At 39.3% G+C, this 25,660-nt stretch overlaps 2 protein-coding genes across 4 annotated transcripts in view; one reads left to right on the top strand and one right to left on the bottom strand.

The window, feature by feature from the left end:
- Positions 1-826: 826 nt before the first annotated feature.
- On the bottom strand, positions 827-5,989 carry LDAF1 (lipid droplet assembly factor 1). Of its 2 annotated transcripts, none has more exons than XM_042037221.1 (5): positions 5,874-5,989; positions 4,502-4,636; positions 3,425-3,593; positions 2,890-3,028; positions 827-1,709 (listed from the first exon to the last, which is right to left on the bottom strand). In XM_042037221.1, exons 2-5 carry the CDS (start codon positions 4,571-4,573, stop codon positions 1,619-1,621), a joined length of 471 nt encoding a protein of 156 aa, XP_041893155.1. In that variant the 5' UTR covers positions 4,574-4,636; positions 5,874-5,989; the 3' UTR covers positions 827-1,618. The 2 variants fall into 2 exon arrangements, with proteins under 2 accessions (XP_041893155.1, XP_041893156.1); XM_042037222.1 differs by lacking the exon at positions 5,874-5,989 and adding an exon at positions 5,610-5,715.
- DNAH3 (dynein axonemal heavy chain 3) overlaps positions 5,353-25,660 on the top strand; it is a 57,053-nt gene continuing 36,745 nt past the window's right edge. The window contains exons 1-22 of one of the 2 annotated variants that reach the window (XM_042037219.1): positions 5,353-5,485; positions 8,828-8,936; positions 10,476-10,589; positions 11,384-11,588; positions 11,968-12,001; positions 12,503-12,683; positions 13,198-13,387; positions 13,857-14,052; positions 15,020-15,145; positions 15,862-16,057; positions 17,297-17,476; positions 17,846-17,982; positions 18,140-18,245; positions 18,810-18,988; positions 19,282-19,466; positions 20,759-20,882; positions 21,455-21,611; positions 23,361-23,505; positions 23,787-23,998; positions 24,258-24,349; positions 24,760-24,874; positions 25,414-25,530. In XM_042037219.1, coding sequence (XP_041893153.1) covers positions 10,491-10,589; positions 11,384-11,588; positions 11,968-12,001; positions 12,503-12,683; positions 13,198-13,387; positions 13,857-14,052; positions 15,020-15,145; positions 15,862-16,057; positions 17,297-17,476; positions 17,846-17,982; positions 18,140-18,245; positions 18,810-18,988; positions 19,282-19,466; positions 20,759-20,882; positions 21,455-21,611; positions 23,361-23,505; positions 23,787-23,998; positions 24,258-24,349; positions 24,760-24,874; positions 25,414-25,530 — 2,976 coding nt within the window. In that variant the 5' untranslated portion in view covers positions 5,353-5,485; positions 8,828-8,936; positions 10,476-10,490. Of the gene's footprint in view, positions 5,486-6,498; positions 8,386-8,827; positions 8,937-10,475; positions 10,590-11,383; positions 11,589-11,967; positions 12,002-12,502; positions 12,684-13,197; positions 13,388-13,856; positions 14,053-15,019; positions 15,146-15,861; positions 16,058-17,296; positions 17,477-17,845; positions 17,983-18,139; positions 18,246-18,809; positions 18,989-19,281; positions 19,467-20,758; positions 20,883-21,454; positions 21,612-23,360; positions 23,506-23,786; positions 23,999-24,257; positions 24,350-24,759; positions 24,875-25,413; positions 25,531-25,660 lie in introns of those variants that run through there. The other variant, XM_042037220.1, reaches the window with a different exon arrangement.

The following is a 25,660-nucleotide window of genomic DNA, read 5'->3' as shown; positions in this document are numbered from 1 at the left end:
ATGCAAAGGTCAGGGCAGCAGGAGAGAAACTGCTCCAAATTTACCTGCAGGTCACTGAGAAGTCACAGCTTTAGCTCCTGATAAGTGTTGATGACAAGAACGAATTGTATAATGAAAAATAAATTTAAAATGCAGAAGGAAATGGTTCATGTGGGGTCAGACTCTGAGTGGGACTGAATTAACTTATTTTAGAGTCTGCTGCTGTTAAGTAATGCCTCTTCCCTTCAGCAGAAGGGCATAAAGGAAATTCAGGAAGAAGGATTCAGCTGTGTCTCCATGTATAAGTTGTGCTATAAAGGTTTTGAGTGTTGTTACTTTAGACAGGTCTAAGGGCTTTATTGCTCTGTCTTTGGAGGTGCTCCCTGGAAAGCTCTTGCAAGCAGCCCTGCCTGAGGGAAGGCTGGTTATGTGGCTTTGTAATGTTTGCTGAATTAATGTGCCATTAAAATAAAGGGCTCCTGGAAGTCTTCTGGGGATTATTTCACTCTACAGCTCAAGTGTGGGGCCAGCTCAGCCTAAGGGCTGAAGCTATTTACCACCACTACTGTGTGGAGCACATTACAGCTCAGGTAGGCTTTGTGTCTGTGTTTTAGTCAAGCCTGCTGCCTGTTCACACAAAACTAAGTAAAAACTAATTTAGACCTTAGACACCTGCGTTTCCTTTAGAGGCATGAGAAGGTGAGTAATCTTCAGTTTTTGGCTCAGCAATGTTTGCCCTATAAAATCCTTTAATCAAGGAGGAAAACTCAGCTCCAAATGTAGCCTTCCTAAAAGGAGATGTGAAAAAGTTGTTTTTACTGTAGAATAAAACAGACTAATAAGACAATCTGGTTAAACAAACAGCACTTTATTAAACTAATGTAGTTAGATACCTTCTTAATGCTTAAAAATAAAATAGCACTTGCAAAAATGAATAAAGTTTAAACAACATACACAAAGGTACAACTTGAAAAGCAAACCAGGCAATTTAAATACCTAAATAAATAGGAAAAAATGCAAGACCTAAGGCTGCCCCTGATATGATAAGGCAATCAGAATAAGGAAAATATCCCTTTGGCATAACATAACATCTAAGGGTTAGATAAAAGCTTAGACCGTGACTTAACATATAACAAACCCACTTTTCCCTGCATAATAAATATAAAGCATTGGCAGGGGCTACCCATACTATTTTAACAGAGGTTGTTAAGGCTAACAAATATTTTTCCACATTCAAAACATGTTTCTACTGTTCTGAACTTTGGCACTTCTGTATCAAAATGACCACTGCTATGTACTAAGCAGAGTATATTCAGAACTCCAGTATCTGAGAAATCAAATACCTCCTTCCCCTTTCTGTCCACCTACTTACCACTGACTCAACAGTTATTAACAATTATTATTGCATCCCTTTACCAAACTCTATGGAACATTCCATCATGCACATACACTTACTATTGCAATGCACTACTGCTTGCTGGTTATTCTTAACATCCCTTTAACAGTGCCAGTGTAAGGTGTATATTGGTTTTTCTCAGTTTCCAGCAGTACACAATGGTTCAATGCTCAAGCAGTAAACAATTACATAGCAAAGGCTGGAATTGTACAGCTAAGTGCCTAGGAAGTGGGAGAAACCCACTTATTCACTCTTTGCAGCATTGGCAGAAAGATCCAAGCCAGGCTTCTTCTGTGGCAAGCTTCCATTAACATCTGGCTTCCTTATCTGATCCCTGTAGACATGAGAAAAGAATGGTTTTATAGGCTGTTCTTCTCTAAGATTATTGTCCTTTAACTTTTTGCTCAAAAAAGCTGAGCAATGTGAGATGTCCCAGACAGGTTTGTATCTGCTGCTGGTCTACCTAAGCTTCTTTCAAAAGACAGAGGAACACAAAAATAGATGGTATTATCTGTTTTACCATCAAAGCTGTAGGTCAACAGGGCTGGGGTGCAGGTTGGGTTGTGTGCTTGGATATGCTATGGAAAATGGAAGTCTTCTGGAACTGGTGGGCAATGTTGTGGACCTGGCAGCATGCCCAGGAGCAAGTGTGAGCACACTGGGCCTTGCACCATGCTTTTGTCCCCCTGGTGCCATCTCAGGCAGCTTTGTGTGTCTTTGAGAGCTGTGCAAACACAGCTGTGCTGAAGAAGCAAACTGAGAAAATCTAAAAGGGAGCAGCTGCAGTTTTTCTCCTTGCTCTTCCCTCTGCCTCAGTGATTACTGTGGTTCCTTCCCTGGCAGATATTTCAGGGGGCCACAGGTGGCACTCCAGCACAGCCTGCTGCTGCCTCCTGCTCCCAGCTGCCTGGCTGAGGCAATGCTGACTGAAATAGACCCCAAAGTCCTGGGAGGCACAACTGGCACCCTGCACCTACGAAACTATCCTACAACCCCTGCTCTTTCTATTTTGACCATACTGTCCCTTTTACATACTCCTCTGCCTATCCCAAATCTACAACTGATTTTGGTGCCTTACTCTACAAATGCAGGTAAGCAGAGATAGCTGGGTCATCATGCAGGAAAAACTGTAAAACATTCATCCCCTACACAAAATTCAACTTGGCAATGGGTTTTAATGACATTTAAAGCAACACACTGGAGTGAGACAAAGTTGTATTTTACTGCCTGATGTCATGTTGTGTTAGCACATTCACATTTAAAGACCATTTATATTTCCTCCTTCCCACCTAGGAAACAGGGCATGTATTAACACTCATTAGAATAGCTATTGATGACCAGACACCTGTAGGCTGCGTATTAAGCCATGAAGGTAGCCCAAGATTCAAAGCATTCAAGGGCCATTGTTAAACTAAGCAACAGTGGCTCAATTAGAAAAAAAAATGAAGCAATGAATGCAATAGTACAGTTGCAGAGTTTGAAATCCAAGCATGGATCAAGACAACCATACTCACCTTGATGCACACCAGTAGTTGACCAGAGTTGAAAGTGCAACGTAAGAAACACTCAGCACTCCAGAAACTCCCAGGGACAGTGCTCCCAGGCCACACAGCACACAGAGAAGGGCTATGCCACCTATGGCTATGACAACACCTAATAAAACAACAACAGTTTGTTATTTTAAAAAGTCTATGTACAAATTAGAAGAGTTGATATTCTACCATAACCCCAATCTCAAACCATTTGGGAAAACAATCTTCCTCAATCATCTGGATAACTTCTATAAAAGCTATGCATGCTCAAGATAACTGGTTTAGGCATATCCTGGTGGCTGAGATTAGAAAGGAAAATAGGATTTCCCCTCTATAAACTATACTTAATCAGATTACTATTCTTCTATTAAGAGTTTTACTACTGCTGAGACCTGAGGACTACACACAGAAATCCTCAATTGCTTGGACTCAGACTTCCAGAGGGAAGAAGAGAAAAGGAAAAGATAACGTGCCTTAAAAGGGAATAGCTAAGTACACACATGAATGCATACAGTACCTTCCATGACTATCACACCAATACAGGCCATTACAGCTGTTGTAACAACAAAAACCAGGAAAAATGCAACGGGAATAGCTGACACTGCAACAAACATCAGGAGTGATAAGGCAACAAAAGGATGGTCATCTAAATATTGGCCAACGCGGGAATTCATAAAGGCAACAACCTGCAGATGAAAGAAAAACATTTCAGACTTTTTTTCTCTCTTGTCACAGATGCCTTTCACAGATCACTGCCGCTGCAGTGAACTACAGGTAGGATAGCTCTTTTGCCAGTCTACAGCTGGAATAGGGAGCAGCTGTTGCCTCTTTGTTTCAAAAGCATGGGGACTTGCTGCAAATTTAGATAACTTCAGAGCAAATATAATTCTACCAACATGTTTCTCTTGGACTCCCCAGTTCTATTCTTGCACAAATTATAAAAAACAACAAATCCACAAAAAACCCAATCTGAAAACAAGTAAAAAAATAAGTCAGTCTAGCTGCAGTTTTCACTGGGGTCTCTGCAACCATTGTTTTGAACTATTTGAGAATTTGTTAATTTAAAAAATCTGCAACATTTAAAAATTATCAATTTTCTTTTATCCATGGCTTAGTAATATCTGCAACCTGCTCACCTGTTGAATCTAAGTACAGTGCAGGCATGTCTGTATCAGAGAGTTGTTAAGAATTTAGTAACGCTACTAGTAAAAAAAAAATCTTTTTACAGAGGCAGTCATAGCTATACTCTGGAATTTTACTGCAGTAGTTTCCCTTCCCTTAAGGAAACATGTATCCTAGTTTTGGTATTTATCGATAAGGAAATGTATTGTAGTTTAGTTATTTTTATAGCAGTACAACCATTTCACTAAAATGCCACTCTATCATCTCAAAGAGTTATGCCAGTAAAACAAAAAAATGCAGAACCAGGCCTCCCTTTTTCTTGACTGAAGGTGTGGGAGGACAGGCCTTCCCATAGGCCTCACAGTGTTCACTGCAAAAACAGGGAGCGCATTTAAATAAATCAGGGTATGTTATCCTGATAGCTATGAAAGGAGCAGCATTATAAATATATAAAATTACAATCCAGACCCACATTTGCGTTGCTGTGGATGGTCTGTATCACGGAGTGCCAATGCTTCTGTAGTTCCTGCATTTCTTTAGACATGTTATTAATCCTCAGCCCCGACCTCTTCTGAACAGCCAGTTCTCACTCAGCCATCCACTTTCCCTTAAAAATTAAGGTACAGTTAATAACAGGCTCATACAGATGCTTTTTGAAAATTAAATTTTTTTTTGTATAATTCAGGTTTCAGATGAAGCAATACACAATCTAAAACATTACTTTTACAAAGACACATCTAATGTAGGCTTGTCCCTGCAAGCTCTTCTGGAACTCCCAAAGCCAAGTGGCAAGATACAGGCGACTCTCACCTTCTTCCTTTATAACATTAACCCTGTGCTTACCCATCAGGGTACTCAATTACCAGTAAAAACACCACTTCTAACTACCTGCATGGACAATTTGTTGCTATTGATGCTGGAAACTGGTAACACGCTAATGAGACTTTTTTCTGTGAGCATCCTTGTGCTCAGCATTGAGAGCATATCTCATACAGCTTCAAAACTCTGCATGTAAAGCCAAAATGCTTCCAGATGCTCTGACATATTCAATTATGGCAGTTTAAAAGAAACCTCAGTGCAGCAATCTCCCTGAAAATGTCCAGCTGTTGTTGCCGGGGGACCCTTACGAGGGGCAGGTTAGAGGAGGCATTTTCCTGTTTGCGAGGCCGAGCAGCCAGGGCGCCAGTGTCCCTGCTGTGCCCCTCCTCGGCACTCGGCGCTGTCACACGCAGCGGTCGAGCCCTCGCTGCCGGCAGCGCTGGGCAGGAGCTGCCCGCGGGGCGCGCCCGAGCCCGGGCGTTACCTCGGCCACCGCCCGCGGCCTGCACCGGGCACCCAGAACCGCAGAACCGCGGCCAGGGCACCGCCACCACCCCCCTTCTAATCACCGCTGCAGCCACCCGCACTAATCAGCGCCCCGGGCGGACAGCGGCTCCCCGGCGTGTGTCCCCCGGAGGTAAGGGGGGACACGGCCCCGCTCCCGCGGGGCTACCGGGCCGCGGCCCTCCCGCTGAGCCGGGCGGTGCCGGAGCCCGGGCTGGCGGAGCGGTGCCGGGCGGCCCCGGGAACGTCCCGCTCACCTGCGGCTGCCGCCCCCCGGGCCGCGGCCCCGCTCGGCCGCTCCCCCCGGCTGCCGGGCCTGCCGGGCTGCGGGAGCGCCGCCGCCGCCCTCCCGCCGCTGTCTCCTCCCCGCGGGGCCGGGCAGGGCCCGCCTGGCGCGGCCGTGGGCGGGCAGAGCGAGGGGCCGGTTTCCAAAGGCCGCCGGGGCTGGGTGGTGGCGGCTGTTGCCCCTCTGGTGTCCTTTCGCGTCCCCCTCGCTGTCCTGCCCTTCACCCCGGCCCTACCTCAGCCGCTCGGTCCGGGCACCCTCATGAGTGTCCTAGAGATTTGTGTTGCTTTAGGACACGCAGCCTGGAGCTTTTTGGAACGGAGGACGGAAGATGAGGGTATCTGCGGCCGCCGTGCCGCTGTGGAGGCGTGCGGAGGCTCGCTCGGCCCCAGGAGGCGGTGGGCACCGCGCCTCACGGCTCCGGTGCCAGCAATCGCTCCGTGGGTGTCTGCAATGCCAGCATCCCCGGGCTGCGAGGCAGCGGAGGCAGCTCGAGTGGGCTGGGAGTGTTCAGTCACGCCGTGAGGAGCGGTGGAGCGGCTGCTGTGAAACGCCTCAGCTGGCACAGCCGCCTTCCCCCGTCACGGGTTGTTGTTCCCACACGTTTCCACCTTGTCCTGCTGCCTCCAGGTGTTTTGGTGCCCACGTGGCAAACCTGTTCGGGGAGATGTGCCGTGTGATGAGAAATTACTGTAGGAATTTAGCTGGGTTTTCGGCAAAAGCAGTGCGTCCTACAGTGTCTGAGAATTTGGCTGGGACTGTTCTCAGCAGTGATGCTCGGTGCGGTTGTCGCACGATGGTTTGGCCTGGCTGTTCTCCAGATCCGTCATCATGGTGTTAACATGCAAGCGTGAGGCTTCAGTGAATTCCCAGCTTCTGCTACACGGAATTTTTCGTGCTGTAAATTGCAATCAGAAATGAGTTCAATATTCATGTTTCTCACGGCTGCTTTAATCATTTAATTGGTGCCACCTATGAGAGTATTACAAAACTGAATGTTAGCGGTTTCATGATTATTTTTTTAAAAGGCAACAAAATAAATAGCATGTTTAATTTGTAAATTAATGCAAAAAGAGGTTTTATGAAGTATGGAGGGTTTAACATATCAGACTGTTGGAGCTCTGTGTCTTTGAAGTGCTGATTTCAATGATCTCTGCAGATACAAGGATTTGTGTAGACAGAGGGAGTAAGATTTGTATATTAACACATATTTGGACGGTGGGGGTCTAAAAGCCCAGCACAAGATACCTGCAAGAAGAGGATGGTCTGGGCAAATGTATTTTGCTTGAACTCTTAAAGTGCTTAATCTCTCATATTATTAAAGTGCATGGTGTATTGATATTCCTGGTACACTAGGGTGTATCGTAATAAATTTGAATTTGTTGTGTTTGTATCCTTTTTGAAAAAGTAAGTGAAGGGAAAACTAACTGGCAGAATTACAGTGTGACATAATCCAGTGATAATGGCACTATAAAGTTTAATGGAGTCACTGAGTTTAAAGTATACTGGAGATTTTAAATTTCTGGCTGTTTTCAAGCATGCCATAGCTGTGGTTTTGAAGATAGTCTTGTACTTCTTAGTAAATTATTTTCTTGCTATGTGTAATTAGCTCTTCTGCTAAAAATTCATATGTAATCTTCCACTATGCAAAATAACTGGTTTTAATGTTTTTCAAGCAGCACAAATAATTTATTCAACTTCGAAGGGCACGCATATATGAGCATCTGAGTTGATGTGCAGAGAGGAACAGTAGTTACTCTTAACTGCTGCTTAATTGAGCTTGTCTTCATGCCAGTGTCAGCTCCAATTAGCAGGAAAATACTCATGTTGCAAACCAGCACTGAAATATTTGGAGAGTTACGGCGCACGTTAGCCAAGCAATTACCAGCACCAGCAGTGCTGCTTCTGTACCCTGCACTGCTGGCCTGTGTTTAAAGAACAGTGGCCAACAACAGTGTTCCACTTGTAGATGGTATAAGGACAAGGTATAATGAAAACTCTGCTGTTAACTCAGGGATATCAGCCATTCTCACAGCTCACAGAAGACTGGATGACAAGTAGCTAAGATGATGGGGAAGGGTTTAAAATGGAACTCTTGCCGTGTTGGCAGAACGTGTCCAAGGCCCCTCTTGAGGGTAGCTGTTAAGAGATTGTGCTAGATTTCGTGTTGGATGGTTGTAATTCCCATTTGTGGAGGAATGTGATGGAAGGCTCTTTCAGGACGTAGTGATGACTGAGTGGGAGGCAAATGCATGCAGGCTTAGAGGAATTGGGAGTATCTCACCTGCTGTGTTCAGCTCTTCAGGGAGTTTGATTCTGAATGGTGGAAAAGTGGTGGAGGTGTTTGGATTCAAGATTTTGAATCTTGAATATTTTTTTTCCAAATCTTCTTAAGAAAATTTGGGTTTATAGAGCCTTTACTGCTCTGGGAGCTCTGTGCAGTGCTTTCATTCAAAAGTTAGAATATCTCAGGGATCTCAGGACTACATTTTTCATAACTTTCAGAGGCAAAAGGAGCCTGTACAATTCCTGTTGGTTCCACAGCTGAATCTCCTTGATCACAGCTTGGCACAACACTGAAAGGGGCTGTTTCCTCTTTGCTGGGGGAGGAGAGGGAGGAGGGAATTCTGTCTCCAAGCACCAGCTATGCTGTAACTGGGGCAACCAAGCTGAGGACTGAAAGGCAGTGTCAGAGAAGTTCACCAAGCTGCGGCAGGCAGAGGGACTGGTACCAAGAGTGCCTGCAGGTACTACCTGCCCTTACCCTGCTCACCTGTGCTTCCTGTGGATGTGTGAGGCATGCTGGGCATCTCTCTCTTTCTCTTTTCCCATTCCTTTTGACATGGGCTTATTCTCCTTGGCAATTAATGTGTGGTTCTGCTGTAAACCACAGCTGGGGGGCCCAGAGTCCCTGGGAACAGGGAGGAAACTGGTTTTGGAGAAAGCAGAAAGGGCAGGATGGAAGAAAGTCTTACTTGAAGGACATCTGGGGGGAGTTAGAAAGATTAAGGTGAAAAGTGAGCTTGGGAGGAATGAAGAAAAAAGATCATGGAGGTTTGGTGGGAGAGAAAGCTTACTGTTGTAAACAGGGAATGGGAGAGCTGGGATTTTTCTTCTTCCTGGCAGTTGGGATAGAAGCTGATTGACACCTTGTGTAGTACCTGAAATGAGTCTCTCATTCTTTTTCAGTGCATGTAACGACAAGGATGTTCACACTGCTGGGGAGGCCTAAAGAATTCTTAGCAAACAAAAAAAGCAAAGCAAAACAAAGCCAACACAGAGCCCAGGTCTCCTGAGGGTAAGTTAACTTCTGCAGCGACTGTGAAAGATCAATAACTTTGTCAAAACTTCAGATGAAATTGGCCATTACTGGTGGTTAGTGGTTTGGCATTGGAAGAACTCTTATTAAAAGACACATGTTCTTGTTGAATATTCTTTGGACTTAATCCTTTATAATGTACTTCTTTTAAAGGATTTCTTTGTGCAAATATTTAGGTGTTTGAAAGGTTAGTTGGCATGTAAGTCAGGAGCTGTTTCAGGATGAACAATGGCTTTTTTAATGACTCTTGTACCTTTAAGAATGAATTAGTGGATGTCCTAATAAACTGTATCATTTATTCATTTTTAAAGTACCCTAAGGCCCAATCCTTTAGTCATTAATCAAGAGGAATTCATACTCTCTTCAATAAGTTATGTCTGGCAGTGATAATGTCTTTATTTCTCTGTGCTTGTGTGTGCAGGCATGCTGGGGAATACCAAGGAGGTAAATCAAATCAGTCCTTTCTCAAATTTTATTTGTAAATGGGCTCTACTTTGATATTGATGAGGGCACAGTTTTGTCTGCTAGAAAACTAGGTTCCAGCAGCCAAGTTTTTCAGTGATATATCAGAAAGCAATAACCATGTGCTAAAATTATGGGGAAAAAAAAGATTATATCATTTAAAAACGTAATTATATTGGGCAATAACTTCCTCTTTCATGGTGATTTAACTCACTTGTGTTTGGATACAACACCCTTCCACCTCCTTTTTCTCATAGTCTCACTATGTATTCAGGAATTTGTTCCTTGTGAATCTGCTCAACAAATTTGATTTAGGAAACTCAGACTGTGGGTGAGGCTTTGGCCTACACTATGGAAAGCTGTCATTCAAAAGCATCTTAAAACACTGTGAGGCTAAATAATTCTGAGAAAATATCCTGACAGAACTTTGTATGGAGTCCTGGAAGGCCATCTCAAAGTATTATCACCTTGAAGAGGTGGAACATAATCCTAAAGCATATTGGATATCCTGACATTTGTTGTAAAACACTTTGCAGAGTACTTGTGAGCAGTTTGTTCTTCCAGCAGCATCCTGGCAGTAGCTTCTTCTGGAACTGAGTCATTACAGACATGAAAAAAATGTAGTGGGTCTTTTTTTCGTCCCCAGTAAAGTGGTTCACACAACTTGGACTGTTTCACTGTCATTTTGGCAGTCTGGTAGGAGTTAATATTCTAATATCCAGAGTTTATACCATTACAAACTCCATGTGGAGTTTTTGGTATAACTTAAAACATTCAAATATTTTTAATCGTTTTCAGGGATATAACAATAAGGATTTTTTTTGGTTTTTTTTAACTGACATTTACTGGTATTTAGAGGTTTTATCAAATGACTGCAAAAAACATGTTTTGCTGAGGAGCCCACCCCAAAGAACAGCTGTTTCCTTAAAATTTGAAAAGTTGCAATATGTAATTTTCAACTTGTAATGAAAACTGAGGGACTCTTCCTTCTTCACGAATCTTTTTTGAAACAGTATTTCATAAACATCTTTGAAGTTGTTTTTCATTTCTCTCCAGTCACAAACCAATTCCATGTGCAATATGAGTCGTCCAAAACGGTCACCGAAATTACCATTCCTACACACACCTGCACCTGCTTCTGCTTCAGATGCACCTTCAGACCTGCATGAGGTATGTGCTGTCAGGGTATGCACACGTTCCATGGGCTGGCAAATTCCCATTCTTTGCAATGTGGTTTAGTGGCCATGGTGGTACTGGGTCAAAGGTTGGACTTGATGGCCTTGGAGGTCTTTTCCAGCCTTAATCATTCAATGGTTCCAAGCACATTCATGATTGCACCTCATGTACTTTTATCTCTGAGGGTGTTTTGAGACCTGCATCTCATTTGCCTGTGAGCTATCTTAGTAAAGTTTAGACATCAGGACTGATGAAAAGTCCATCAATAGATACTAAGTCACCTGAGAAAACATGGAATGAACAGGCAGAAGAAATGCATTACAAATCCTTACTGATGTGAGAGAAAAACAAGAGCTGAATTTATTAACTTGTACTATTGTTCAACTATTACAAGGATTGAGTGTTAAAAGTAGACAGGCCATTGACAAAGGCATGAGAAATAGGAATTTTCTAAATCTAAGCAAATATAAGGAGAACAAAAGAAGCAAGATAGAGATGTGGGGGAGTAGAAAGAATGAGATAATGTACTGTCTTCTCTTATTTATAAAAAATACCTTGATTATGCAAAAAAAAAAAAAAAAGCCTGAGTGTTACTGAAGTGTTGTATAAAATTATCCTTATAAATGTGCAGAGCATTGTGATCTAAAAATAGGTTAGTGGTCAAATGTATGTCAGACCTATGTATTTTCTTTTTATACTAATTGAGGTTTAATCCTGTTCTAGCCCTAAGAAGTCTTTTAAAATTACTGTGCTGTGTAAAACTTTTGCTTTTATTTTTCCAATTTCAGCTTCTCCGTGAGAAAAGCTGTTATCCTCCTTTGATGCAAGAGTCATCATGGACTTTGGCAGCTCCATTCAAGGAACAGAAACACTACCGAAACCCAAGTGACTCCATAGCTAATAACTACACTCTTACTGCACAGGATTTAAAATTGAAAAATATGCAAAAATTCAAGTCGTTTTCAGTGATAGAGTTATCACAGGCTTCACCGTGTATCCATATTTGAATGTGTTTATAAGTTTAGGCTTGCTTGTTCTATGCATTTTTATCTCTAATTCTTTATCTGTGAAAGTGTCATCCCTGGAAGAAATCACTTATCCCTAGTAAACACTTACAAGCTTGTCACCTCAGAGTCAGTAGAGACAGATTTGCCCAAGCATGCATAACTTCAATAAATGAAAGGCCAGTTTCAGATTAACTAGTTAGGTTCATCCCTCCAAATAATCATGTGCAGTGCTTCTCTGTGAGGTTGTATTTTTTTTTTCTTATTTCATTATCTGATTAATTATCTTAGCTCTGTTTTTTCCCAATATGAAATAATATCTTCTTGAACAATATTTGTATGTGATTTTTCTTAACTGGTATTGAAAGCTGCTAGGAGAAAGCGGCGCTGGAGTTCTGACAGGTAACGTAATGAAATGTTGTAAAGGTACAGATTATTGCAGTCATTCTAGTTTGAGTTGTGATTTGATATTTCTTTTTACTTGAATGCTGTGTTAAGCATCCAAGCATGAAATGTTAAGTCCCTACAAAAAATATATGTGCATCAATGCTGGCTTTGGTGTCACAAGATTTTGGTGAGATAATCACATGAAAGTACGTGGAGATCTTGGGCAACCTAAATAACTCTGCTAGTAGGTTTGACTCTGGTAGAACTGCTCATAAAATACTGCTTGTCTGAGTGATACTGGGCAGTTGTAAGGTTTGCATGATTGCATCCTTTATGTTAAAGTAGTGTATTGTATTATACAATTTTAATGAGAGTTTTTTTATTGAATATTTGAAGTACTTCCATAGGTCATACTTGTCCTCAGTGCAGCACAAGTCGTTTATATAATCCTTGTCACCTGTCCTTAAACATTACTGCTTCTTTATTCGCTAAACTTTTATTCCTTTTTTTCAAAAGTACTTTGTTAAAGAGTTTGAAACCCATTTCACTGAGTGCACCTGCTCATACACCAGAACTGCATGTCATAAATTACACAGACAACCAGCCACTGACCCCAGAAGAACAATTTGCTCTCATGGATTTACATGAGAAGGACATAAGTAAGCGAGAAAAGCCACCTTCAAGTGATGATATAGAGGTATTTCTAGAATTTCTTTTTAAGATGGAAGTAGCAGCAGTAATCATCTGCAATGTATCTGGAAATTGTTTACTAAAAAGTAGCTGAGAAAAGCAGGCAGTACACGAGGATTAGGAATGTAAATATTCAATATAGCAAAGTGCTGTTAAATGTTATCAACTCCTTTCTCATTTGTTTGTAGCTACTCTGATTTTTGTTGTAAAGGGTTTGCAAGTTAAGTATCTTCCCCAATTCTTAACCTCTCATGTTGTTCTCTAGTACTTTTTTGATCAGTAATTTAGTATGCTGCACTGGGTTCTAGTGGTCTATATGCTTACATCAACACAGATGGAAGTATTGTAAAGATGTCAGTGCTTTAAAAGGAACAGACATAGATAGCCAAAATCCATTATATTCCAACACCTTTCAATTACAGAAAAGGCTCAAGTGATAGAAAAGCTGAAAGCACTTTGTAGTAATTAATTACCTGTCAGGAAATTCATGCAATAACTGTAATCTTTTAAACATTTTTTAGCGGTACTGTCACTACATCTACAATGGAGTGCAGGAAGACATGCTGGCACCTCAGGATAAGGAAGTGGTGAATAAAATTTTAAAACATATTCCAACTCACATTATTCCTAGCCCAGAGCTGGAGAAATTCCTTGCAGGTTTAAAAGAAGAGATTAAGACAGACTATCGTATCGGCCTCATGAAAGGCATTGGTAAGACTCAATCTCTGGGTGGTTCCAAGTATGTGGACATTTCCTGCACTTTGAAAGCGAGTCTCCATTCTATTCTTAGCATCTATGGAGAATTCCTTTGGGGTCAGTAGAACTACAGTAGATCTCTGAGACAAAATAACCTGTGATTGTGCTATGTCATTCCAATTTCAGCAAATATCTACTTCTGAAACCTTACATCCCATCATCCCATCAGGAATGAAAAATTGTTTCTCCTGCCTCCCATTTTTAGAATCAGGACCAATTCTCTTCTTTTTTTTTTTTTTCTGAAATAATTCTAGAGTAAAATTTGTAATTTGGTTACTGTGCTGTATTTTATGCTAAAAACATACAAATAACTATGACTATGTTAGTTTTAAATGTGCAGACTTCTACAGCTTCCTGAACTACGAAGATATAGTGATTTTGGCTATACATGCAGTCTCACCTTGATACATATGATTTGTTCTAGTTGATTATGTCTTGTTGGATCCAGCTGAGAGGAAGAGACTCTCTATTCGAAATACCCCACGCCCTTTTCCCCGGAGAATTGTCTGTGCACCAGTCCCATGGCACAGCTCTTACAAAGAAACAAAAAGCTGGAACGAAAGGAATCTGTTCATAGTGAATTCATTGATGCCCACTTTGCAAGAGCTCTGGCTTTCTCAGTAAGATGGCTTGTTCATAGGACCTTAATGCAATTCAGCATGTTTTTATTTAATGATTTGGTTAGAGAGTGCATCTGCTGACTTCTCAACATATGCTACAGAGATCCTGGGGAAGCCGCTAGAAAGAGTGGCAAAATATGTCTGTTTTCTAAATAATTCTAATTTTCCTGAGCCTCTAAGAATTTCAGCATGAAATTATTGTTTCCTGCCATCTCTGAATGAACATGTGTTACATGTCCGTGGTGAAGAATGGATAAATTAATGCTGTGAAAAGATCATGCCCTTTGTTAAAAGATGCTATGCCTAAATTAAGATTCAATGCTCTAGTAAATGGTGATTTGGAATTTGCATCCTGGTTGTTGATATGGACAACATTAACTCTTAAAACTGAGTATCTCTCAAGTGTCTGTAGTTGAATTTTTGCCCTGGGGACATTTGAAAATTAAGATGTGTAATTAGGAAGTTAAATATGGTAGTTAGTAATTCTGAGAGCTGGTTTTGCATTTAAGAAACATTTGCAGGCATTTAAGCTCGTATGTTACAGACTGTGATATATGCCATGCTGCTGAAATTTCATTTTTTTCCCCATAGAGTAGTCAGGATAGCTACTTATTAATATGGAATAGAAGCAGCAGGTGTCATTCTGTATGTTCTTTAATGACTGGATACACTAATGAATCTTGGAAAAGGACAAGACAATTTTAGCAAAGAATTAAGAGTTTGAAATACAGCAAGTACAAATAAAATGTGATAGCATTTGTTTGTTGTTGTTGATAGATGTTTGTTGATAGCAGAAACCCAATCAGAAGTGCACTTATTGGGCAGCTTAGCAATGGAATGATATTTATAAATGAAATTATATTTTTAGTGTTTATGATACATTTGAAGCCTTCCTGACTATATTTCATGGATTTTTTTTTTTTTTAAACAGTATTCTGTAAAGATCTCCTCTGTTTCCCTGCCCTAGGTACAGCCATCTCCGGTTTGTTCGCACTGCAGAGGTGCTTTGTGGAAACCTGCCACTGCTGCCTGCCGAGTTTGAGGCCATCGTTCGAAGGCACTGTGTGGAAGCTCGTGATATCCTTCAGAACAAGTCAGTGCCAGCTGTGGTAGCTGTAGATAAATACAGTATTTTAGGGTCTGACTGACATGAAGGCCCCTTTTAAAAACAGACCTTAGGCTGAGATGACACTAGGCCCAACCACAAGGCTGCCAAAACAAAGGGTGAATAGCCCTGAGCGGAATAAACATCTGGATACTGTCAGAGCCTTTGGAACTGCAACAGTGCTTGTACAAGAACAAATGGTAATAAACTATGAATAAACGTAGACAGGAAATCCAGAGGTTTCTAACCATGACAGAAGTGGAGTCTATATCTGTAAAAATGGTGATGGAAATTTCCTTTTTTATTATGGAAATCAGTCAATTTAAGAAAGAGATGATACGAGGCACATGATAGAAGGTGTTTGCACTCTGCCACCTGACATATCTTCCAAACTTGTTTAATGCTAATAATTGAATATTGTTTCATAGTCAATAAAACAATATAATTGACTATTATTTTGTCTATTACTATTAATTTAAACTAATCATAGTGGTCCATTGTAACAAGTATCCTTAGATTTAAAACTCAGGTTTCTCTAAGTCCTGGAAGGTACAGTTTTGTTTGATATCTAGTTGTCAATTGTCTTCTAACCCTTTGGATTTTATTCATTCTTTGGGTAATTTCTGAGCTTAGATTTCATTGCAAGCAGCAAAGTAAGACTAACAAGCCTTTAAAAACTTTGTCTCCATATTATTTCATTGTAGGTGGATCCCATCTTGTGCATCTGTTTTCATTGATCAGGGTAATAAGTGGCTTCATTTTGCTCCTGAAAAGGACTCTGATTCCTCGGAGAAAGTTGAAAGCTATTTCAGTTCCGTGGCAAGTCTAATGTCCTTACAATTGCGTGAGATGGTTATTAACTCCTTAGAAGATCTTCTTGCACTTTTTATGATCCACAAGGTATCTGCTGTCAAGTATATCTACAGTTTTCTGTCTTACTTGGAGATCATTCGTACAGCCATAAAATCTAGTGCTCTTTGAAGGCTAAAATGTCCCAAATGGCTCTTGCCTCCATAAAAAATGGCTGTATCCTTTGAAGACTTGTGCATACTCAGTGGATTTTTTTTCACTGTCAAGAATTGCTTACTTGAATGATCACTTGGGAGGTCTAGGGTTACAAGTAACAGTTTCTATGAGCTCAACTCGATCTTGAGTGAGCGTGCATTTATTTTATTTTTATTTTAGTTTAATTTTTCTTGGTCTTAATGAGGCAAGACAGTTACAGTACTTCTCTGAAAGCACATAAATAATCCCCTTTGAAGTCAAAAGTGTGCACAGTCGTGTGTAATCCTTGCAGAGGTGATCTATGTGTGTGGTGTCCCTGTCTATACCTGATGAGTGCCCTGTATTATTTCCAGTAATATATAGGATTATAATAATAAGCATTACACCATGGGAGTTTTTACCACTGTTTTGGCTACCATAAAGCTGCTTCTTTGGTGAAAGGTTCACCCAGGACCTACCTTGATAAGACAAAATGAATAAATGTGGCAGGTTAATACTGCATTGCAGAGGATCACACTTAGTGCAATGTACTGTCAGACCTTGCACTAAGCCTTGCCATTAAGCCTTGCATCTGGATGATGATTGTGTTGCTGATGGTTGGGTTTTAAAATTTTTTTTTTTGGTTTTGTCTTGTGGGTTGGTTTGGGTGTGCTCTTTTATTTATTTTGTTTTGTTTTTTGGATTTTTTAAAATTATTATAACATCTACATTGTGAGTCTAGTCATGCATTAGGACTCTTGTTATTGTAAAGGCAATTTGGGGGTAGTGCAGTTCTTACTGACCATACAAGACAATTAAAACTAGATTCTAGATTTTATTTCAGATAGATAGCATAGATAAAATTTTTTAGGAATTTTGTTCAGTACAATAATTAGTGCTTTACTTCTGTTACTTAAGAGAAAAATCAAGGCAATTAGGCTTAAATCCAGTTTCTTAATTCCAGCTTCTATAGATTGATTTAGGAGACAACACCATAATATCTTGTTTGGAACATCAGGTTTTGTATAAAAATCAGGGGAGATGATCTCACTGGTGTTGTGTGGTAAGGATGTTTGGGGAGTTTGAACAGTTTAGAAATGATTATTCTTATATCTCATTTCTTTGTTCTGTAAATTTTTCCTTCTTTCCCATAAGGATGGAAATGATTTTAAAGAACCGTATCGAGGAGTGCAGTTCTTCCTGTCTCAGATACTCACAGTCAAACTCCGTGTGGAAGAACCTGATATTGTCTTTGAGCCACCTTTGAGAGCATGTTGGGATTTAATCAGTCATTGCTTCCATGAGATCCTGAAGAGTGCTGAGGAACTCCCAAAGGTACTGGATAAGTTATAGCTGCATACAAAATACAATATTAATAAAAACTATCTATAATATAAAAAGTTATGAATGAGGCTGAAGACTGACAAATAGACAAAGATGAGGATTGTGAATCATGAACTGTGTGGACTTTTTGATTATAGAAGATACTTTTCAGATTCAAGTTATATTGAAGGTGTGATTTTCATATTGTTTTCACAAGCAAACTGTGTGAGTAACCAAGTGTTAATTATGGATCAGAGCCTTTTCACATTGCACTGTTTTTACCAAATTATGATTTTTTTATGTGGTGGGTGAATGGGTAATAGAATACCTTATTTTTGCTATTCTGTGTCTTATTACAGTATTTGTAATGATTTCCTTTAGGTAGAAAAACTTCTATTTCCGAAATTAAAAAGACATGATCTCACTCTTAATACAGTCAAACCACATGAATCATTGTTTTCAGAGTATATAAACAAACTTGAGAAGATCTTTGAAAGCAACATACTTGGTCCAAAGAAGTAAGTTTTGGCTGGTAACGCCGTTGCCCTTCCAAACCCTCAGTTTCATAACACTGTCCATTTGACTGAAGAGACAGTTTGGGTGTATTTGTTTCTTTCTATAGATAAACTTGGCTTTGGAAACTTATGTTTGTTTTTGTGGTCTTCTGTGTTTAAGGTATTTAAATGTGTACAGGAAGTACAGCAATCTTTTGAACAACAATTCACGGCAAGATGTCACAAATTTCTTGGCTAAAAGTCCTTCTTTAGATGCTTTAACTGAGGTAATGTGTTACTGACAACTGCAGCATGTTCATACAGCAGCTAACACATCACAATGACTTCCTAATTTATTGCCTAAAGAACAAGTCACTTATTTTACCCTTGGGAATACCAGGGAGTGCTCAATTTACATAGCCCCTTACTGAGGGGCTGCTGTGCAAAGGTAGGAGGAGGTTTCTTTATGACCTTCTTCTATGAGTTTTGTTGTTCTTTCTCAGCAGAAAGGCTGCCCAGAGTGTTTGGTCAGTCTGCAGCTTGCTTGTCTTTTCAATGTCTTGTCCTCAGTCAGCCTTGTCTACTCTTCTCCTTGCATCCCTGAGTTAGCATATGGCTAAATGCTTCCTTAGGCAGCTTGGGGTCTTCCCTACTGTGGAAAATTACTATGCAAAGCTTTCAGCCCTGGAATCTGTGGATAGGAGCAGAGATCTGGAAAGATAAAAATTAGTCTTCCTTCTTCTGTTTGGAATAAATGATCCAATTTGATGGATGGCAACTATTAGTTGTGTCAGATTTTTCAGCTGTGGACTTTTAGGAAAAATAACAGATGTATTATTTTCTGTTTTTAGAAGATTGATAGCTTCACAGAACTGAAAAAAGAGATTGCTTCTATGGATGTCACTGTTCCTCTGGCCATGTTCTGTCTGGATGCTCTACAACTGAATGAGGAACTCTGCAATCGGACCCAAAATCTCAAAGACACATTGATTGAATTTGAAGTGATGGAAAATAGAGACTTAAACCAAAGGTACCTGTTGTTTGTGTGGATGGTTATTGCTGTCTGCCTGGATTGATGCTGTATATCTGGGGATGAGATACTTTTATTCATCTGCTGGGTTTTCTAGTGCTGACTGGACAAGTGCAAGAAGGCCAGCCTGGCTGAACAGGGAGCTTTGGCTAGAACTCACAAAAAGGAAAAAAAATAATTCAATTTATGATGAAATTTAATATATTTGTTTCAAAGACAAAATCAATTTACCAGATCTTGCATCTCTCTTCGCTTACAATCCCAGTGATTTGCCTATTCTCTTTTTGTTGTAGAATTTGTGATGAGTATAACTTCATTGCAAAGAGAATGAGCAAGGTGCCTCAGAACACTGAACAGCTGGTGGAGTATGAGGCATTCTTAAAGAAATCCAGTGAAGTTACTGTTATTAAACTGAATAAGGAGCTCATCAAAGCAGCACACAGACTGCAAATCCTCATGGACTATGCTGATCTCTCTCGTATGTCTAACTACAGAATATAACATTTCCATATGAGAATATTTATATAGATAATGGCCTCTGCATGCCTAAATGTTGCATCTTCTAGGATGCTAATGGAAAGTTCCAAAAGAGACAGAAGGGAAATAAAAAGAATTCAATAGATGCCAAAATGTACCAGTGCAGCAAGGAATGGTGGAGAAATGGCACACAGCATAGTCAGGGCTTTTTAATGTGTTTTAAGTATTATCAAGTCAATGTCATGTAATCTGGCCAAATGATGTTACAGCTGTATGTTAATAAATAAAAATTCTCCAGAGAAAAGCCATCCAAAAAGCCAAAAAGGCTCTATGACAGTATGTCAAAGTGTGAGAACTTGCATCTCTGCAGCTGAGGATTAGATCAGAGCATGCCTTTTGTTGTTTTGCTGTCATGGTTTGCTGTTCTTAGTACAAAGGCTGTTCTCTAAGACTGAAGTTACTTTTAGTTTGCATTTTTATTCAAAGCAAAAATGTAGTTCCCAGATGCAGTCTGTTATTTACTGCACCTAAAAAGAAGGGCAGTTATATGAATGCAAACCTATTTTAGTGTCAGGATGATACTTTTTCCTTAAGCAGAATACAGTCTTGGATCAGAAAGTGATAGAAATAACAAGGGTATGTCATGTTTATTAGACTTAATTTATGATAAAAATTAGGATGCCTATGGAGGCCAGGACAATTTTCTGTCACATTTTGGACTGGAGTGTTTGCAATTGCAGTATTTCATAATTCATATCCTCTGTAGCTGGGTTTATAAGCATGTGTCCTATGTCAGTTGTAATAAGCTAAGTGCACTGAACAAACAGACAAGTATGAAGATGGAGATGCCTGCTCATCTTGTAGTTGTGATGCTCTAGCTTTTGTGAATAATTCAGCATTTACAGATTGAGGACTAGAAACGATTTAAACATTTATCCATCATATGTAGGTATAATATACACTTAGTTGGGAGTGGTCTGTCACTGTGTGTAATTGAATGGAACTGATATTATGGAATAGCTGTTCTTACTAACTGTCTCTGCCTAACTAACATCTTAATTAGAGAAGTTCACATTCTTAACTTGTTTTTACAGTTTTGCCATCAATTAGAATTGTTTCAGGAAAGAGTTTCTTTGCAGTGAAGATAATTCAGCCACCAGCTTCTTTGTTTATTCCTAAACATAGTTTAACTATTTTTCTTGTTGGTAGCCATTCTAATATATAATAACCATTCAATTAATTCATTAGTTAAAAGGTATTTTCTTAAAGATGGCTATATATTTTTTATTTTAGATGATGACATAAACCTGAATAGCACAGTCTTCCATTGGCCTGATGAGATTACGAAAATATTTGAAAGCAGTAAAAATATGTTGACTGACAGGAGGATTCAGGTAGAGAGGGCGTTGATTGAAAGGTATGGTGTTAAGTAATTTTTTTTCACTGGGTATTTTTAAAGAACAGAAAAATCTCACTATCAGTTGAAGGGAGATAATGCCGAAGAAGGAAAACTCAGAAGGAAGCTGAGAAAGTAAGGAATAAACCTAGTTTACAGTATTATGGATATTTCTGAAAAACACTGTTGATGAGGGTTGATTAGAGTATCTCTCTACTTAAATAGCTCTGAAAGGAGGAATGGAGGATTGGTCCAGAATATTCATAATTTTATGTTGTTATATTGGTTAGTACAGCATTACATGTAGTTTTGTTACATTGTTTTCATTCTTCCTTTATTTTCTCCAGGTAGTAAAGGTAGCAAATGTAAGTAAAGTAAATAATTTGTGAGGTTTGAAAGTGAGTCTTGAATTCCAATCCCGTGAACTGCATAGTATTGATAGAACTGATTAGTGAGCTTTCACTGGCATCTGTGTTTACACTCGTGCTGAGATCAGATTTCATGTGACAGTGCCTGTTGTAATTAATAAAATAACTGAAACCTGCAAAGGAATGAAACACAATATCATATTACCTTAGCTATCTTTACCTCAGGTGTTCTCAGTTTAAGAAAACTCTTGAACTTTATAATAAAGAGCTAGAAAGCTTCAAAAGGCGCGGGGATATCGTGACCGTGGAAGAATTGAGGAAGAATGCTGGGAAATTTGAAGAGTTAAATAAGAATATAGATAATGCACTAACAGAATTTGAGGTTAGTATTTATTAATCAAGTGTGGAGTGGGTTACAATGTGCTGGATGACCAAAAGTTTGGTTCCTGAACCTGATTTTTTTTCAGGGTTCTGACCGTGTATTGTTAAGGTGGCTTTAAAATTTTCAGATGCACAAAGATGTGGCAAATATCTTCTTGTCCCTGTATGCTGATTTGTCCCAACTAGTGAGTTGAAGAGCAAATTTTTTGCGAAATAAATGTTAGGGAGTTTTTAAAATTGAAATACTGAATTTCAGTGTTTCCAAGCAGTCAGTAGTAGCAAGATGCTATCTACAGAAAACAATTCTTCTGGCAGAGTTGGCAGAGGCAGAATGTGAGGGAGCTGGCATTTTCCCTGAATCGTGGTTTGTGCACTGGAGGTCTGTTTTCAGTCCCTCTGCTTGTTTTCTAATTAAACCCAAATGTTTTTCAACTGTTTGTATAATTTCCATTTAATGCTGATAGGCATTAAATATACATTTTAACAGGAATTTCAAATGCTAGGAAACAAACTGAAGACCAAGATCCCTAGATTCTATTCAGGGCTCTCCATCCAATCTCTTGTATCATTTTAAGTTGAACAGTTTGTCTTAGCTGTGACTCTGCTGGGAAATGAGAAGGGTTGTCTTTGAGAGATCTCACAGGCATTGTGAGGCTTAATCAAGCTTCTAAATCACAGTGAGACAATAAGATTTCTCCATATATGAAGCCTTAGGGGTCAAGATTTTAATTAAGTCAAAAGAAAAAATGGAACCAATTAAATGAGTTTAGAATTTAGATAAATTGGTAGTCCTACACATCAATACTATTAATCAGATTTAAAGGCATCTAGTATATTTAATTAGTGTGAGTTAACAGCACTGATGTGCTGTTATAGGTAGATCAGAACAAGTAATTAAGCCTAAGTTTCTTAATACATGATCACAATGAGAGGTGTAGCCACACAATTTCAATGACGTGACAATTAGCTCAGTGAATACATGAATTTAAGTATTATCTTGGAATATCAATCTTTAATATTTTTTCTGCCTGCAGCTCATATTGAACGATTACAAGTTTTATGGAAGGCCTGTTGGCATTATGAAAGCACATACTCAGGACTCAATCTGAATTCAGTGTCTGCATTTCAGACAGCATTTCTCTGGGCTTCACCTCCCTACCTGTAAAATGAAGAAGACAATACTTTTTTTAAATCCAAATCTTTGGACATTGGTTTTTACTGTAAAATCTTTTGGACAAAGACAATGCCTTACCATGGATAAGCAGAGCAATTAACACCTGTTTTGGTGGGAGCTCCCAGATAATTCTGTAAAAGAAAAAAACCTAATCACAAGTTAAAAAAATTTCCAGCAAGCCTCTCTAACTGAGGAGCTTACATTCAAATTTCACAGTGGATTGGAAACTTGTGAGCCTTGTTTTTACTGAATGCCATGGTACATTATGTTATTCTAAAATGGATTTGGATTTTTTAAATTATTTGAGGAGGAAAAGATACCCACAAATGCTGGGTTAACAGTTGGACTTGATGATCTTAGAATCATTTAGGTTGGAATAGACCTCTATGATTCCATGAAATAACCAGGGGAAGAACACCATTTACCTTATGTACCTAAAATCCATAGGCTTATATCTACAGATCTGTCTGGCTTTAAGACATGTAAAATAATTGTGTTCAATATTATCTGTTTAAAAGTTTAAGCAACAATAGGAATTTTTGATGGAAATAATATACATTTTTGTTTCCTCTAAAGGCTATTAATTTTGAGGAAGATTTGCTTGAGCGGGAGAAGAGTCAATTTCCTCTACTGCAATCTATAATTGCAACCAAAGAACCCTTTGAGCAGCTTTGGGTAACAGCATATAGCTTCCATACCAAATCTGAGGAATGGATGAATGGTGAGGCTTTGATGCTCATTTGATGAAACATGTTATTTACACTTAATTAATTAGAAGCTGAAAGTGTTGATCAGTGGTGAGAAAATAATTTTAAAGAAATAAATGCTGTGAAGCAGTGTGAAATAGAGTTACTGACTTGGATTTTGCATTAAGATAATTTTTTGTAACACAATTGATTTTCAGTTAGAGAACAATGATTAAAAATAGCTGTAATTAAACCACCCTGGGAATCTCCTTTGTGCTGATGTGCCTGCTGCACTTTTTTATGCTGTTGTATTCAGGACCTCTTCAGCAACTGAACGCTGATGAAATTAGTGAAGAAGTTGGAAATATGTGGAGGACCATGTACAAGCTCAGTAAGAGCTTCCCAGATGTGCCCGTGCCTAGGCGCATGGCAGAATCCATGAAATACAAGCTTGATAAATTTAAACAGCATCTTCCTGTCCTGTCAATTGCCTGCAATCGTGGAATGAAGGAGAGACACTGGGAGCAGGTACTTCAAACTCTGCTTTAACTGTGGAAATATTCTGCCACAGAAGCTGACAGTCCAATATCTTTTATCCTGTGACATGATAGATCCAGTTCTGAAATTTGTAACACCACAGGCAGAAGCTTCTTTAAATTAATAATTTATGGCAGAAAAGCAAATTAGGGTGTTCACTAATACTTCATTAGAACTTGCTGCTTGCTGTTTGAAAGGATTTCACAAAAAAGCATCTTGATAATAGATTTATTTCTTACTTTATTTTCAGATTAGTCAAATTGTAGGATGCGAGATCAAACCGGATGCAAATACTAACCTTAAAAACATATTGGACTGTGGACTCTCAAAATTTATGGAACAGTAAGAAGCTTAATCTAGTCTCATTTTTTAGACATTGAATTTCGCAGGTCAGATATCAAATATTAGTTCTTTGGGGGTTTTGTGTGCTGTTAGAACATGCTGTAAAATCAGCTGTATTTTATCAAGCAGTGAACTGTCAGTTGTTCTTGTAGCACAGAGGCATAAAAATCCAGTTGTATTCCTAAACCACTTAATTTGCTCATTCAGAATTTTGTCTGCATTTGTCTTCCAATTAATATCAATATCTCTAACTTGTTGAGGCTGAAAGTGGAAAAATATTCCTTGAAGAAAGAGTCTATGATATTATTATGAAAGGTAGTCTGATATGCAACTCTACCTACAGCTGCTGTTTTTATGCTCTTCAGCTATGTTACAAAAACATTTCAAAGATATGTTTCATTTCAATTTAGAATAGAACCTGTTGGAGCAGCTGCAAGTAAGGAGTATTCCTTAGAGAAATCAATAGAGAAAATGAAATCGGAGTGGGTCGATGTGCAGTTCGGTTTGGTGAAGTACAGGGATACTGTAAGTAAACACCAAATCAATATATATATCTGAAAAGAATTACTTTGATTCTGAATACCACTTGAGAAATACTAGAGGGACGTTGCTGCTGATTATTGTGGCATGATGGAAAGTTGTATCTTAGCCCAGAGCTGGGCAGATGTCTCTGTTATTATATATCTTTTTATTTGGACTTTAGTATCTGGACAGCTTGTGATCTCACATACTCATCCTAACAAATATGTAGGCCTGAGCACTTCTCCAGTATTGTATGGAAAGCTGGACAGTAGCGAAATTTTAACTTGCTCAGAAGAAACAAGAATCACAGTGGAAAAGATCGAGTCAGAAGGCACCAGCTTCCTATTCACAAAACAATCTGTCTCTGGACCTTTGAAACAGAGGTGTACAGAGGAGATACCATTTGATATCTTCACACATTTGCAGCCTTTCTCAATTCCTTGCTGCTTCAACCATCATAGAGAAGGGGGAAACAGGAAGCTGAATGAGTGGTGAAGTAAAGTGACTGCCATTTGACTTACCAAAATGTGATGTATTTACAGGACACCAACATCCTGTCAGCAGTGGATGACATCCAGCTTTTGCTGGATGATCACATTGTTAAGACTCAGACAGTATGTGGCTCTCCCTTCATCAAACCAATAGAAGCTGAATGTGTGGTAAGGAAAGGCCAGTGTGACTGAGCTTGCATGTCTCATAGTATGCTTTCCCCAAGTGCTTCAAGGTATTTTGACATGATAAGACATTACAGAGTTGTTAACTAAGAACACATATTCATAGTTCTGGATT

The sequence above is a fragment of the Corvus kubaryi genome, unplaced genomic scaffold, assembly GCF_017639235.1.
Source record: "Corvus kubaryi isolate FWS band 111438036 unplaced genomic scaffold, C.kubaryi_AGA036_p1.0 37387, whole genome shotgun sequence".
Taxonomy (NCBI): Eukaryota; Metazoa; Chordata; class Aves; order Passeriformes; family Corvidae; genus Corvus; species Corvus kubaryi.
This window is presented reverse-complemented; position numbering and strand designations above follow the sequence as displayed.